Source organism: Phalaenopsis equestris, unplaced genomic scaffold, assembly GCF_001263595.1.
Source record: "Phalaenopsis equestris unplaced genomic scaffold, ASM126359v1 Scaffold000413, whole genome shotgun sequence".
Taxonomy (NCBI): Eukaryota; Viridiplantae; Streptophyta; class Magnoliopsida; order Asparagales; family Orchidaceae; genus Phalaenopsis; species Phalaenopsis equestris.
Window position 1 is genome coordinate 354,056 of NW_018164854.1, and position 16,461 is coordinate 370,516.

A 16,461-nucleotide genomic window follows, 5' to 3' on the forward strand; every position below is an offset into this window, starting at 1 on the left:
TATTGTATGCACGGCTTAGCTTGAAATAAGATGGAATAAAAAGGAAATCATTTAGTTTTGACTTAATCAACAGCAAGAGATTAATTACCAGTCATCTCATCAGTACGTTGACATGCATTTTGCTTAGCGACTGGATAATGATGGCTGCTATGAAGCTCAACACTTTAGACAAGAAAGAAAAAGCTTCCATATAATCAAATCCCATTCTATGGGGCTGCGATGAGGGGATGTGGGCTGGCAGTGAGGCATGGGAATTTATTTATTTTATTTTTTATTTTTTATTTTTCTTTATATAATTTAAAATTTAATCATGTCTATAAATATTAATTTAATCTAATTTTTTGTGTATTCTCTCTCACAAAATTTTCATATATCACACACGCCTTGAACTTCATGTCATTGTCTCGAGCACTAACAAATTTTGCATTTTGTATCCATGCAATTGAACTTCATGTCATTGTCTCGAGCACTAACAAATTTTGCATTTTGTATCCATGCAAGCATTTTGTATCCATGCAAGGACCCGGGCAATATAAATGTTCATTTTATATATTTTCGATGTTTCAAACATGACGCATTATCCATTGTGTGAACGAATTATTTTTGGTGCATTTTTATGGTGGCGGTGTTTCAAACTAGATTTACATGACATCACATCCGTAATCGACCATTTTTATTGAGGTTGACCGAATTGATTGCCGAAGAAGCTTTTAATAAATTTCCTACTCTGGATAAATCAACACAATTTGTTTAACAAACTGTCAATATCTGGGAAGTTTTAACTACATTTAGCGCAATCCAAATCACATTAATGCAAGTTGCATCTGTTATATGTCGCCTTCAACCGATTTGCTCGAGTCGACTGGAGTTGCAAGTATGAAGATTAACAAAAGACCCAAACCAATAAGGATATGGCATGTCTTTCCTGCTCAAATGATTTTGTTGTTAGATGACTCCAAAGAAAATAATAACTATGACAAGAGCCATCTAATTGGACGATTTGTCATAAAATGACATAATTAAATTACGTTTAAAGCTTGTGCTCTTAAGTTTCCCAATGAAGTAAATCCCCAAAACTGGTGAATTACAAAGTGCATGAGATAGGGCACAAAGGCCTATATTAATTAGAATTAACTTAAAATTATCCACTTAGATAAAATTTTTCCTAAATTCTACAAGTTCAATTCGGATGGTGTAACTAATGGCTCATGAATATTTTTATTTCGATAAGGTCGTGGTTCAACTCCTTTCGAGTAGGTAGACTAAGGTGATCCAAGACAATTCAGGGTAGCAAATCACGAAATTTTGATCGGGCTCATTGTATTCCGCCAACCATCCACTGTATACTGACAATGGTAAATTTTCTCTTTTTAAAACCAGAAGTCTCTCATATATCTAGTCATAATAAAAAATTCTCTCACATGATTGAGAATAATAATTAACCATTAAAGCTTGCAGCTAGCGGCTAGCGGAAACTTGAAAACATTTTTCAAAATTCTTGCAACATGAGAGCAAAATTTCTAAGTAATTTTATATCTAAGATATAGAAGAGCCACTCACAAATATTCGGAGCCCATAAATCTAGATGAGATTGTGTATAATGAAAATTTAAAATTTAAATTATTTCAAAAATAATAAAATTCACTAAAGTCAGCTCAAAATTCAACACTAAAATAATGTTTTTCAAGTCAACTCAAACTTATCTCAACAAAAATAATTTTTTTTTGATTTGGTTCTGAATCAAACCCACCTAAACTAGACTGGTTATCAAATTTAAACATTAGTAATAAGGTTTGAACTTTACCTTCGGATATCGATGCCCAAGGAAATAAATTAACTGAGCTAGTGCACGACAATTTAAAGGCTCCGTAACAGATGCAACATATCCAAGCATTGAAATTCCCGTGTATAGCTTGGTGAAATCCTTCGTTCCCTTCAACTCAACCGCCAGTGAATCTAGAAGTCCTGTGCAGAAATCTAGAGTGTGGCCCTGCAAAATCATAATTTGTGATCTGGCAAGTTAATTACACTAAGCATAAAACAAATTGAATGAGTAAACATTTTCAGTAAGCAAGCCAAACGTGAACCCAAGAAATAAAGGCTAGAACAAATATAGAGATTAAAATTGAAAGCAAGTTTGATAAAAAAGAAATTAGAATTTCAGATATTGCAAGCCTAAGAAAGGAAAACCAATAAAACTCACATGCATTAAATTGCAATACTAACAATATCACAAAAGTTTCAGGTAGCATGCATAAATGTAAAGGGTGCTAAGATGATTGAAACATAAACAGCCAAACATGCTAACCTCCATATTTAGGAAGACCTTTCTGCTAAAGAGAATCTCGATAGTCTGCAAAGGCACAGAGTTTCTAAATAAGATAGCAGTAAACAAATTTACAACATAGGAATAACAAAAATCAATGCCAAGATAATTGTAATGATATACCAATTTAAACTCATGATTATTAATAGTAGAAAGAAAACACTTTGAATTAAGTCCCGTAGAAAAGTTATGGGTCGCTTAAAATAACATTCATCATGCAAATCTGATAGTTTTCCCCCCGAAAAAAATTGGAGGAAGTATATTGAAGGATATTAGCTTTACGTAGATCTCAGTTGTAAAAACTTAAATGTAAGAAGTTATAAGAATCGTTTATTTCTTATCACATTCTGATGTAAATTAGGCATTACATATTTTCTATGGTCATTCTCTTGAGGCTTACTCATGCCTTCAAACTTATGCATGAGCCCCAGGTAAGTTTCATTTTAATATAATTCCATCATATTAGGCAAAAGCAAATTGAATCACTTTAGCATTTTGAGGGTTGCCTACGGTGCCTTTGCCACCCATCCTTGCACTTGGATAGCTCAACACGCTCAAACACACTTGGTGCACTATCATGTGTTTTGCCCCACCACTTCATTTTCACTACCCGCAGTTGGCCTCAACTCCGCTATTGCACTTAATGCTTTCGCTAAGCCCAAACTCACTCTTGTGTGTTCCCATGGTGCTAGTGCGTGCTTACATGGCTATATCACCTGATGGCACCTAGTCAGCCACCTTGGGCTATGACTATGCATTTTTCCCCACTAGTAGAGTTTTTCATATTAGGTCACTTTCTTCCCGTGCTCTAGATACTTGCATCCCACTTCACTGCTACTACTAGAGAGCGCCGCGGACCCTCTCTCTTGCTCGCAATTCCATAGCAACCACATCCCTCATTGGATTCTCCTAGGGTCACAATGGTTTCCTCCGATTCGATCCACATCATGAGCCAATAGTTCCTACTACTGCCAGGCTCCGTTAGCTCATCTTTTTTCAGACCCCACATCTCTTGTTACTCACAATTTTCGTTCTTTTGCAAAAAAAAAAAAGAAAGAATGGATCATCAGACTTGAGATTGCAACCCTCTCCTCCTGTCCACTTTTCATTTTCAACAAGAGTCAACTCCAACAAAATATAAGCAACCATTGTTATATTAAGGCCGATCTAAGCTCATATTTTTTTAGGATGAGAATACTAAGCTTGCTAGACCATTCAAACGTAGATTCCAACCACAAATCCCTATTAGACCTCACCTGGTTGGTGACTATTCAATTGGCATTATTGATCCTCACCACATCATAATAATATTATTATTAGATGCAAACTAACCAACCACTTCTATCGGTGTACCAACTATATTAGTGGTTTTCCGAAGTATATGCTCAATTTATCGAAAAAAACACCCTCGAGCGATAACAACTACCAGCCCTAATTAGGACCGACCGGTTCAGCCTCCCTGCCGAATTGGCCCCTCCCCTTGCTAAGCCATGGGCGGTTTAGCCCAAGCAGCCCTGTGTCAACCTCCTGGGATTGAGAGAGCTTCAACTTCATTCGTCTAAGCTTCTGTTTTTTCATCTGCAATCTTAGCAGCACCCAGATCTCACCGTCGGTTGTACTGTCTCCCAAAGTAATTCAGAGCTGACTTGACTTGATCTGAAGTGGGGGTAATCTGAGACTCTTTGAACAATGGTGGCTATAGTGATAAGATGTCGATTGTGCTATTCTGCAAAGGTCTCTGTCGGGACCGCCTCGTGTCTGAAATCAACATCTCAGTCCTATCATCCTTTATTGTCACCATAACTGTTTCCACTCATGCTTCTTTATTGGTAAGGGTCCTTGTGATCTCGGACTCCATAGATGATAAAAGGATGATGCACTTCTCCTCCTTAGTGAACGAGCAAGTGTTCCTGAATCCATCATGTTGAGTCCTACAGTCGAATTGCCACGGTCAGCTAACAGAAGGAGACAGGCATCCATGTGCACCACGTCACACCACACCTGTTATTACAGCTGGCTTCCAATAGCAACCCCACAAGGCACCTCCGGTCAATGCTGAACCCGTTCTCCTTCAGCCACATCATTGAGTCCTACAGTCGAATTGCCACGGTCAGCCAACAGAAGGAGACAGGCATCCATGTGCACCACGTCACACCACACCTGTTATTACAACTGGCTTCCAATAGAAACCCCACAAGGCACCTCCGGTCAATGCTCAGCCACATCGGAGAATTCGACCGAAAGTGACTCAGTCACGAGGGACAATTTTCCACCATCTATGTAGACACCACGTTCTTGTTGTTCCCTCCATTGATGATGAGACTCAAAACTTCCTGTTTATAGTGCAACTGATGTAGAATATATTGTGGCAAAGCTACTATGGATCCCTTGTATCCTCGGTCTATAAGACCAGTCGAACCACCAGTTTCATTCGGTGGAAGATGATACGCCTCACCCTGTTCTTTAGTTGTCTCCTCATTGCTAACCTCCTCCATTGTGCCCTGCTCGGCCAGACAGTTGGAGGCGATATGCCCAAATCCATCACATCTAAAGCATTTTCTGGTGAGAACTGCAGTAGGCGTGTTATTCTTATCGGGTTTCTTCTCACTCAAAATGAATATGTCCTAATCCATAGTAGTTTTCTCGACTCTCTGAGGCGTGCTCCCGCTGGAATCTTCAACTACGGGTGGCTTCCTAATTGATGGTAGTTGCCTGCTCTATCTCTGCATCTCTCCACGTATAAGACTAAGGTTTGGACATCTCCCTGTGTCCAATAGAGCTGCAGTTGCACGATGTTACTGATAGCGGGCTTTAGACCACCCAGATATCAGGCTATGGTATGTTCCTCTGACTCGACCAACTCATACTTCATCTGCAACTGGTCAAGCTGGGTTGTGAACTCCTCCATTGATAGATCTCTTTGTTGTAGGTGGTATAGTCTCAGGAACATATCCTGTCGGTAATGAAGAGGTAGGTATTTTCTTTGCGTCGTCTTCATCATCTTCTCCCACTTGATAATTTTATCCTTATCTTATCTCTTCCTCTCTCATTGCAAATTTTCCCACCACAAAAATGTGTTTTTTTCTCAATTTGATGGCTAATTGTTTTACCCTTTTATATTTTGGCACCTCTTTGTACTTGAAGATTCTCTCAATCAGCTACAACCATTTGATTAAGTCGTCGGGATTCATATCTCCATCAAGCTCTGGTAGATCTATCTTTGCTCCAAAGTCTGTGTCCTCCATATGTGGACTCATTTGATACTAGATTCCAAAACGACGTGGTCTTTCTTCTTCATCAGTGGAATCCTCCCTATAGAATGGGAAGAAATTCTCCTCTTTCGCCCCTTCAACATTCCTTGTAATGATCAAGGGTAATTTCCCCTTAGGTTTCATCCTCTATGTTTTTAAACCTCCGTTGAAGTCGACGGATTTGTCGATGTATCTCTTCATGAGTAAGCTCATACATGTATCTCCATGATATCATGGCTAGGGTTTAGCGTTGGGAGGTGAAAGAGCGTGTATGAGACTAATTGAAAATGATGAAAAAAAAATTAATTTGGGGTTGCTGATTTTGAAAATCAATAAGGAAAAGTTAGGGTTAGTTCAAAAATTGTTTATGATTTGGAAATATGAAAGAAAATTTTTGGATAGAAGTGGCTTTGGTAGGGGCGAATGCTAGGAAACCCTAAAAATAGGAATAGAGTTATACTAACTTTGATACCAAATGATATCGAAGTTAACCCAAACCACGATCGAAAAGGAAATATTATTGTCAAAATTCAAATAGGTTACAATGACGACTCTCCAAAACAGGAAATAGATAACAACAAACATAAAAAGACAACATAGAGTGAGGATGAGGGTGGCAGATGGCGGTTGAACAATAGTAGGGGTCGGATTGGAGGTGGTTGTGAGGACAGGAGGGTTGGAAATGGGTTTGGCCAACAGTTGGAAAGCCGGTGAAAGGAATTGTGGTGGTTGCTGGTAGGTTAGAGTAGGCGGTAGTTTTGGGAGGATGGGAGGAGGTTACGGGAGAACCTAGAAGGTGGTTGCCCCAAGGAAGCAACAGCTGATGGGAGGAGGGTTGGGGATTGCGGTTGGGAAGAAAGGAGGGAGGAAGGTAAGGTGGAAGGTTTGAGGGCTGCAGTAGACAACAAAACTGTTGTCTTTGGGGCGAGCTGCAACAAGTACGGTGACGGCGACGACGACGGCGAGGGGCAGGTTGCGGGTGAGGAGAAGGACGACGATAATCACTACCTAGGAGCAAGATACAACTAGAGCATTATTCGTCCTCAGATACAGCCCAGGAAGGAAAAAAATGAGATATCTGTGACTGTCCAAATAAAAATCTCAGCCAAAAACTAAACCCTGACACAACAAACAACCTATTTATAATAAAAAGATAACTACGAGGGGTCCCCCTTGGGTGGCAGCAACTCCCAACCCTAATTAGGGCCGACTGGTTCAGCCTTTGCTAAATCGACACCCCCTTGCTGAAGCATGGGCAGGTTCAGCCCTAGTAACCCTGTGACAGTGGCACTCCTGTGTTTATGAAGATTGAGACTTACAAAGACCCGAAACTCCATCTTCTCCTCCTCCAACTCCGTCCTTGTGACACAGTTGCAATTAGAGCCCGTTGAGGAAGGCCATCCAGGGATCGGAGAGAAAACAGCGAAGCAAGCCCGAGATCTTACGTGCCCTAGTCGCACTATAGTAGAAATTTGGACGATCAGGCTATCTACGAAGCCGAGGCAGATCAAGACTTACAATCTCGTGGTACAAACAAGACCCAGACTACGTGGGAAGTCATCAACGAGATTTCAGCATATATTACTTCCTCCATCGTGATTGAACCTGTTCTGGGCATAATGGTGGTTAAGAAAATGGAGGCTTTGAAGGAAAAACTGGAGAAAGAGATGAGAAACATCATCTTTAAAATAAATGAGTGTTTTTCAACAATGAAGGGCCAATTAGAGCAAAGATTCAGAGCCCTGGAAGAAATGATGAAGAATATCATGGAGATTCACATAAAATTGCACTGCCGCAACAGGATCAAGCGATGGCGGTAGGAATAGACACAAGCAACAACAACCGAAAGCGTTCGCACAACATCAGGGCAATGACGCTGCTTTAAGAAGATTGAGAGCTGCTAGAATGAGCCAAGGAATCAGGAGCGAACACTAATGACATCACTTAAAAGAAATAATGCAAGGGTCAAAGGACTAGAACAAACGAAGCAGATAGGATCAAGTGGAGTTGGGAGTGGGTTCGAGCGGCAGCCTACAAAGAAATTGCACGATATCTGGAGGTTTGGAACAAGCGGCGCCAGGCAGAACATGACAACATTCAATTTAGAGACGGAGAAGATTGCTACGCAGATTTTCAGCCTGGAACAGTGAACCACGGTGGTTGGTATCTCGAGAAAGGGCTGCCTCCAACTACACCAACACCTTTAGCTACGAAAGTTTTCTAATTGAAAGGGGATTCAATAGCAATGATGAGAACGGGACATGTGAAAAAGAGATGGAGAATTTGTAAGGGAGTGAATTGGACACTGTAGAGTTCAGGAGGGAGACAAGATTATAGTGCTTCACAATGACCTTAGTTTGTGTGAGGCTTTGGTGACACTCAAGACCATTGTGATAACAATTTAGGATGCATTGTTGAGATTTTTGATTGAGTTGCATATTATGGATGAGACACATATACGAAGTTTGCTGAGATTCTAGGGATCGATAAGTTGTTTGGGGTAGCAGTATTTTTCAAGATTGACTTGGCGTCAAGGTACCATCAGCTTCAAATGTGCCAGAAGAATGTGCACAAGATGATTATTCAGGACAGTAAGGGTCACTACGAGTTTCTGATTGAATGAAAATGATTGTCAGATGGAAGGTGCAAAATGGAAAATAGGCTGAAAAAATAAGAAGTGATGTGATTGGCAATAGCAATAATAACGTTGCAGAATCAACAAGGCGGCATGAGGGTGTTCGTTAATGGGGTGTAGGCGGATGAAGACAATGTAGACATAGTTGAGGTTGGTAGAAAATGATATAGTAAATGGAAGAGAGGAGATCAGGAATAAAGGACAAGAAGGAAATTTAACTTTTTTATCAAATTACTAAGTATAAACTAATAAATCATACATCTTTAATTATAAAATAGGGTTATAAAAGATAAAATAGAAATCAAACCTAACACTACACGATAATTCAAATTCAAACTATTATCCAGAAGGATAATTACTGTTAATTTTAATTAAAATAAATATCATCTGAATTTAAATGGCTGAAAAAATTCATCACGCAGGTGAGGCTGATGCAGTCAAAATATTTTTGAATAACAATAAAAGAACATGAATAATAATAAATTATCTTCAAGCTTCTAAGGCAGACATCCCAAACATCTGATTATTGGTTCAATAAAAAGAAGATTATGTTGGCTTGACTGGAAATTGAAGCATGACAGAGTTAGGTTAAGCCGTTCATTGCATGCAAATCCATTGAGGGACAAACCTATCCAAGGGGTTTTAAAATCCACTCAAGGAATTCAGAAAATGAATCCATTGAGTGACAAACCTATCCAAGCGGTTTTGGTGGATGACTGCATATAAGTATAAACTTCGTTCAAGAGAATGCCTGGGAGTTGGGGCACAGCCGTAAAAAAGCTAAAAGATAATTTTGCAAAGCACTTCTATGGAAGGACTTAAATTTTTTAATAAAGAATGTTCAGTTTATGATATAACATAAAATCAAAATATGTTCGAAAGCTAAAATAATTATATAAAAAATTTTAGTGTAAATAAATAAAAATTAGTGGAAATACTAACTAAATTATAGAAGCTTCTTATTTTTAAATAAAATAATTATAACATCAAAATAAAATAATTATGAGAATGACTTTTTGTATTCTATCGGATAAAATCAAAATAAAATAATTATAACATAATTTAGTGTAAATAAATAAAAAATAGTGGAAACTTCTTATTTTTCAGTTCCATAATTTTTTTAGCAGGAAATATCATAATGCATCCATCAATTATGTTCAAAAGCTACATGAAAGCATTTACAGAATTTCAAATATGATTATTGTCAGCGGTTATGGAAGCAAAATCAAAAGCAAATGCAAGATAACTTACTATATATATAGAAGCTGTTTGGGATTAGTTTTTGTTTTACTTTTTTTAAATATTTTGATGTGAAATAAATATATATATATATATATATATATATATATGATATCTTGAAAATAATATTTTGATGTGAAATAAATATATATATATATATGATATCTTGAAAATAAGTCATTTTTTAATTTAATTTTATTAAATATTGCCAATCTATTCTGTGATTTAGAACAGGATAGTGGCGTCAAGAACGAAGGTATTGGTGGACCAGATGAAGACGGCATCAAACATGGGAATAGGTTTGGCCATTATCATTTGTTGGGGTGTTCCGTAGCAGATGCAAGGTAGAAGGATAGCAACTGGCAGTTGATTGTGGGTCTAAATGGAGTGGTTCACAAGGGTTGAGTGTTCTTAGAAACAGCATGATCTGGGTTTCAAAACAAAAACAAAAACACTTATTAAAATACTAACTGAATTTTTTTTTCTAAATTTTAAAAAACAAAAATTAAAAAATAGAAATAAAAAATAATGTCAAACAGATCCCGAGATATGGTATTCCAAGAAAAAATAAAAAAAAATAAAAAATAGAAATAAAAAATAATGTCAAACAGATCCTGAGATATGGTATTCCAAGAAAAAGTAAAAAAAAAAAAAAGCTTTGCCTTCCAAGCCAACCTTGAATCAAGTAAATATATTATTATAACCACTAGTTATGACATTCAAAAAGAGAATAAACTTTTGACTCATAATGCCAAGCAATACATAGCGAGAGTGGTGTGTGTACCGTTAGAATTTCAGTACCTTCATAGTTGGCAGAATTATTCTGTTGCATTTCTGATTGTTCTGAAGGACCCCAAGAAGATCAGTACTCAACATAAATTCTCTATTGTTGGAATTTTGAATTTTATAACCTTCTGAAACATCAATAAATTCTAGTAGAGCCTCTTTTGAAGCCTTGCTTAAGGACTCTTGCAATCCACCCACAGAGATGACATATCCTGATAGCAAAGATCTACTATAACAGCTAAACTGAAGCAGCTGAACAAATCGTGGGAAGGACACTGTAGGATTCTGTTTTTCAAAGAATGGCAGGAAGTTTTATCAAAAGATAGATCATTGTAGCCAATGAATGCCATTCAAATAAAAGGAATAAGAAATACTCGTGAGAAAAAGGATCATGTCGCAAGAAGAAATAATAGGCATCACATTTCCTGCTCACAATTCATATCCTAAATGCAGACAGAATGGTGCTCTAAGAATATATATAAATATATAATAGCATGTACAACAGAAAAGCAACAGCAATAAGAGGGGGAGCTTGAAACCGTGAAAGGTGCAGGAATGATTGTTAGACAGCATGTGCAGGAGTAGTTTAAAAGAATTTAATGAATTAGAATAGAAAGAAGTGCAGTTTAAACATAGACAAAAAACTAAGGGCTTGTTAGAGATAAATTTTGTTTTTTGTTTTTGCTTTTGTTTTTTCTATTTTGAATTTCCATATATTCTTAGAAAACTATGCATTAAAGTCCTTTTCATTTCGATTTCCATCACAAGTAACACAAAATGTCCAAAATTAAGTGTTTCAAACCTTCAGAGTATTGGTGTGCTCTCCATGTATCTTGAAGTAGATCTGCATTAAAAACTCTATATTCAAAGGCATCAAAAATAAAATGAGAAAGTTCAAAATGGTCCCTGAACTATTTATGTGAGAACATTTTAGTATAGACTATCTAATGTATCCAATTTAAACTTTTAACTACTCAAATTTAATTCAACATAGTCCATTGACTCCTCAGATCTTACCCAAAATAATATAACATAGTGACTATTTTAGATCATATATCATGAGCCAATGGACTAAATTTAACACATTTATAGTCTGGATTTAAAATAACCCCATCTAAATAGTCTATAGACCATTTTAAATTTTTTTCTCTAAATCAAATTTAGTCTATTGCTAGCTTGAAAATTCATGATGGTAGAGTGAGGTCTTTACGTCTTTTGTTTGTATGAAGGTCTCAGTATATAGAGAAAAAATTAAAACTCATAAGAAACACCAGAGTTTTTTATGGAAAAAATTCAGAAACAAAAGAAATCATAGGGCTTGTGCAAAATAAATTGATTCATTATATGATTAAGGATTATGAAAGTTTCTTTCTTCCCCTAAATGAAAGAAAACATTATAACAAAATTTAGAATACTAGCTTGGCCTCCTATGATTTTTAGTTGATATTATTAAATAAATAGTGAAAGTTAGCAATTAGGAACAAAAGATAGCAATTGATTGATAAAAGCAGACAACAACAAATGTGAGATGGCAAGTAAGCGACTATGATCAGGCAATAATGACCGGGCAATACCAATCAAGGAATGACGGGTCATGATGGTTCGATGATCATGGCTAATGACAATGATCATAGATGTTGATCGTCAGGCAAGGCTTTAAAGTACTTAAGATCTCTAGCCTTTCTATAAATTCAAATAAGGTCCACTTCATGTAAGGAATGAGGGATTATTTACAAATTTCAAAAGTGACATTTTAATAAATTTAGGTAAAATATCAATAAATTGCATTAAACAAACTTGGTGGGAGTTGAGCATCCATTTTGTGGTGGGCTTATCTCAGACATAGTAGAGTAAAGATTCTATTATGATAGTGTTAGACCGTTTTCTAAATGACACATTTTGTTCCTTGCCACATAATCATGGAAGTGTTGCACATTTAAAAATTATACTTTAGGGAGATAATACATTTTCATGGCAAGCCCAGAACCATCATTTCAAATAAAGCTATGAAGTTTTGGGGCCATTTCTGAAGGATCATTCGGAGTAAGCATGGTATAAAATTTTAGTTCAGTTATTAGCAAAACCACAAACAAATGAACAAATAGAGGTTATAAATTACTGTTTGCTTAAGGGTTTTGTGGGAAAGAATATCAGACAGTGGGATTTATTTTTCCCTCAAGTGGAGTTTGCCTACAACCGTTCCACTAGTCAATTCGCAGGTAACAATACTTTAGAGATTATATAAAGGTATAATCCTTTATGACCATTGGAATTTATGTCAATATTTTTAACTATTGAACTTAACACTGATGCAGATGTTAGAATCAAGGATATTCAGACCCTACATGAACATGTGAGGAAGAATAATACTAAACAAAATACTAAGTATCGAAAGCTAGCTAATAAGTTGAAAAAAGCTTTGCTTTTTAAGAAAGGTGAACTAGTGTGGATCAGATTGAAAGAGTAATTTCCTGAAGGTTCAATTGAACTCAAGTCTAGAGCTGATGGCCCATTCAATATTATTAAGAAAATTAATGACAATGTCTACTGGATTGATTTACTAGAAGACTAACATCTAGGCTACTTTTAATATTGTTGATTTGTTGTCGTACTACAAAAAGTTGATACTTTCATAAAAGAAGGTGAAGCCTCTCTTACTCAGGGAGAGTGAAGTGGGACCTGAATTTCGTGCAAACGTGTGAATTGACAGAGGCGGTATTCCATCCAAGAGTTGTAGTGAGAAGATTTCTGCCTTTTTTGCGTTTGTCGTGTGGGCCCCTTATTAATATTATTTAAATTAGAATTAGGGCTTTAATTATGTCTTAGTATAAGTACATTGTTAAAACCTGATTTGGGACAATTTTGCTTGATTTATGATATTTGGATATTTCTTTATCCATGTTTTCTATATTGGATCGTTGTTATCTTTTGATTTCTCTATGGTGATGTGCTTGTGACCTGATTACATTAAGATGGTGATCACTCCTGGAAACCGGTGCCACTTGTTGTTTGAAAGCGGAAAGCTGTTGTTTCCCACCACAGGACCTCTGTCCAGCCACTGGTTGCACTGGATTTCAGCCGCCATTATGCATTCCTCTTCCGTTACCTATACGACTATCATCCTGATACTTCCCTCGATCTTTCCACACCGTCCAGGAACCCTAGAATGGTGTCCCATTTCAAACAGAAAAACAAAGATTACATGCAAACCTCGCACTTCTTGAATTTGGACAGCCATCATGGAATAATACATCCATGGTTGTTAGTTGCCGATTGGAAGAGCAATGAGAAGAGTTTGCACTAAATCAAGTTCAATTGCTTCATCTGTTCAATCCCTCAAAACAATGCACAATTCTAGTAGCCAGAATAAATTATATAGACTTATGGCTGGGAAATTCAAATGGATGTGTGAGGTATGAAGCAAAAGTTGTCTTCTTTGGGCACAGGTGGCAACATTTTAACATTGTTAAGGCCTTACATGATGTAAAAGATAGAAAAATCACTGACAAAGATGAACTTTCAAAAGGTGTGATGCTTAATCCAGATTAGGTAGCATTTACAGGCGAAGGTTAGAACTCATGCAGTCTAAGCATTTTTGTAGCAGGAAAGGTACAGTTTCATAGTCATCATAATGAAAAAAATAATAATTAACTTCAAGAGCTAAAATATAACAGATCATGATAAACTCACTTCCCATTTCAAATCTGTATCAAGAGGAATAACTTCTTCTAGTGTTTTCCTGTGTGGTATGCATGGAACAAAATGCAGAGGGCAATGTATTATCCTCTGGAGAATCCTAGCAGCTGCACCTCTTATTTTGTCCATCTTCTCAACAGCCTGCTTTGCTATGCCTTTTACTAAGTCGGTGGCAATTTTTTCATCAAACAAGGGGCATAACTGCTTGGAAGGAACCGACTCATCATACTTGCAGAGGATGTAGGCGCACCTCTCAAGCGCATCCATGGCAGCCTCTCGAACCCAGGAGCCCACATCTCCTCTGTTGTCGACTGCATAGTCATCAAGCGCATCGAAAAGGGTCCTCATCACATCATTCCTGATGAAAATATAAATAGAGCTTTCTTCTGTACTTTGATCACTAGAAGCTCTTGTTAGTGTTTCACACACAGTAACAAGCCCTTTTACAGCATTCACACGTGCTTCAGCATCCGCATCATCAGGCTGATCCTACATTTTGAAAAGCAAATTATTACGCCAGAGAGATAACAGGATTTACCAAGAGAGAGAAGAAAATTCAGCAAGGATGAGCATGGTAGAATTTAGATTCTCTGCCTACCCGAAGCAGACAAGATTTGCATAGTTTTCTCAAGATTTCTCTCCACCTTGTAAAAAGGAATTCGTAAGGTAATATACCAAAAGCCAATGCGGCCCCTCTTCTTGCTGCAACATTAGGATCATCAAGAAGTTCTAGGAATGTTGAAACAATCCCATTGGGGACCTTTTCATTAACAGAAACAAGATAAGCTTGAACAAAGTTCCTTAGTGCATCAACAGCAGCGTTCTGGACATCAAAATCTAATTAATCACAAACAGTTAATGAAGATAAAAGTATCGGAGCACAATGCAGCCCATTATGGCTAGTAGTTGAGAGCTTTTTCTCCAACCACAAGTTCCTGAGTTCAAGGCCCAACACAAACGGGCGCTTGTATAAGTTAAAAGTATAAGTATTGGAGCAGACAAAATAAAGCTAACAGTAATGATATCTATTATCATGGCCCCCAAGTGCTATAGATATGAACTTCAAAAGCAGAAAAAAAATACCTGTATTTGTGAATTGGGGTGCTTTAAATTGTCTGTTAAAGTTTCAAGTAAAATCTTTTTTGTTTTATCATTTAAGGATATTGCTGAACTAGAGATGCAGTCAATGAGCTTAGATACAGCAGAACGCATGATCTCTCCTCCCTTCCCCCGATAAAGGCGAGCTTTTTCAATAGAAGGAACAATACCTGCTACCTTTTGCTGCTTTTCTGTTCATGATGAAAAGAGAAAGAAAGGTAAAAGTTTGCCCAAACCAAAATGTTTGCATCATTAGAACACAAATAACATTTTCAATTAAAATAAAATTATAACAGTAACAAGTACATCACATAATAACCAGCATTTTCATTAAAGAAAATTACTAAGCATAACAAGAGGCTGTTTAACATGCCAATGAGCCAAATCTCTTGGCTAACTGCATACTAACCCATCGAAAAATGAAATTTACATTCATGCAGAGCCAAGACAAGTTCTCCAACAGCCAATGTTGCACCATGGCGTGTGCAAAGATCCACAGAGAGAGTGAAAGGCATTAATTTCTCAAGGACAGATCCTGCAAAATAGTCAGGGTCATATTTTGCAAGAGCAGAAATAGCCCGTGCAGCTAGTTCCCTCAGGCTTCTATCCTGAAACATGAATAAAGATGCATTCAATAACTATTATAGATACCAAAACGAGCTTGACAGCTGGGAATACTTCAGCATCAGAAGCATGTATTGGCAAAAATAATTAGAAAAGTACAAGTAAAAAAATTTGCAAACATTAAAAAAGCTAAATCCACTTCGGACTAGTTAAAACTTAATCAGAAACACATGCGCCCAATGAAAGTGACCTGCGAAGATGGCACACTGCAAACATTAAAAAAGCTAAATCCACTTCGGACTACTAGTTAAAACTTAATCAGAAACACATGCACCCAATGAAAGTGACCTGCGAAGATGGCACACGCAAATTTAATAGAGAACATCGAAGAAATGCATATTAAGCATATTATAGTGGCTTACTGGAAATAATTGAAATACTTGCAAGAAAAAGAAACCAAGTGTAAATAAATGCAATGAAATGTTCAAAAAATACTTCAACAATTTCATGACATATGATAAAATAGAGGCCAAAACTAAATGAGAAGCATTCACAGATAAAGAGGACATCCTAACTGACGCGGGGCTCGACATGAGGATCGACCGGTCCTCAAGGGATGGAGGCTGCCACCCCCCCTTCCTCTTCCCTCCCTTCCTTTTTCCCTCCTTTCCATCTTTTCTTACTTTTCTCCCTAGGCCTTTCCTAGTTTAAATCCTTACTTAAAATCTGAAATCCTTTTATTAAAAGCCTTTCCAAAAATCTGAGATCCTGATTATATTTTATTATCCTTTTTTATTTGAAGTGTTTCCTAAAATAATTCTAGCCACTTTATAAATAAGAGAAGATGTGCTTAGAGTTAGGGGTCT

The 16,461-nt window shown here is 37.0% G+C and overlaps 1 protein-coding gene across 1 annotated transcript in view; it reads right to left on the reverse strand.

Moving 5' to 3' along the window:
* LOC110027069 (tubulin-folding cofactor D-like) overlaps positions 1-15,759 on the reverse strand; it is a 20,703-nt gene extending 4,944 nt beyond the window's left edge. The window contains exons 1-7 of the mRNA XM_020728343.1: positions 15,441-15,759; positions 15,017-15,222; positions 14,532-14,756; positions 13,928-14,422; positions 10,253-10,522; positions 2,309-2,353; positions 1,805-1,990 (exon numbers count right to left, since the gene is read on the reverse strand). Coding sequence (XP_020584002.1) covers positions 1,805-1,990; positions 2,309-2,353; positions 10,253-10,522; positions 13,928-14,422; positions 14,532-14,756; positions 15,017-15,222; positions 15,441-15,648 — 1,635 coding nt within the window. The 5' untranslated portion in view covers positions 15,649-15,759. The remainder of the gene's footprint in view (positions 1-1,804; positions 1,991-2,308; positions 2,354-10,252; positions 10,523-13,927; positions 14,423-14,531; positions 14,757-15,016; positions 15,223-15,440) is intronic.
* Positions 15,760-16,461: the final 702 nt, after the last annotated feature.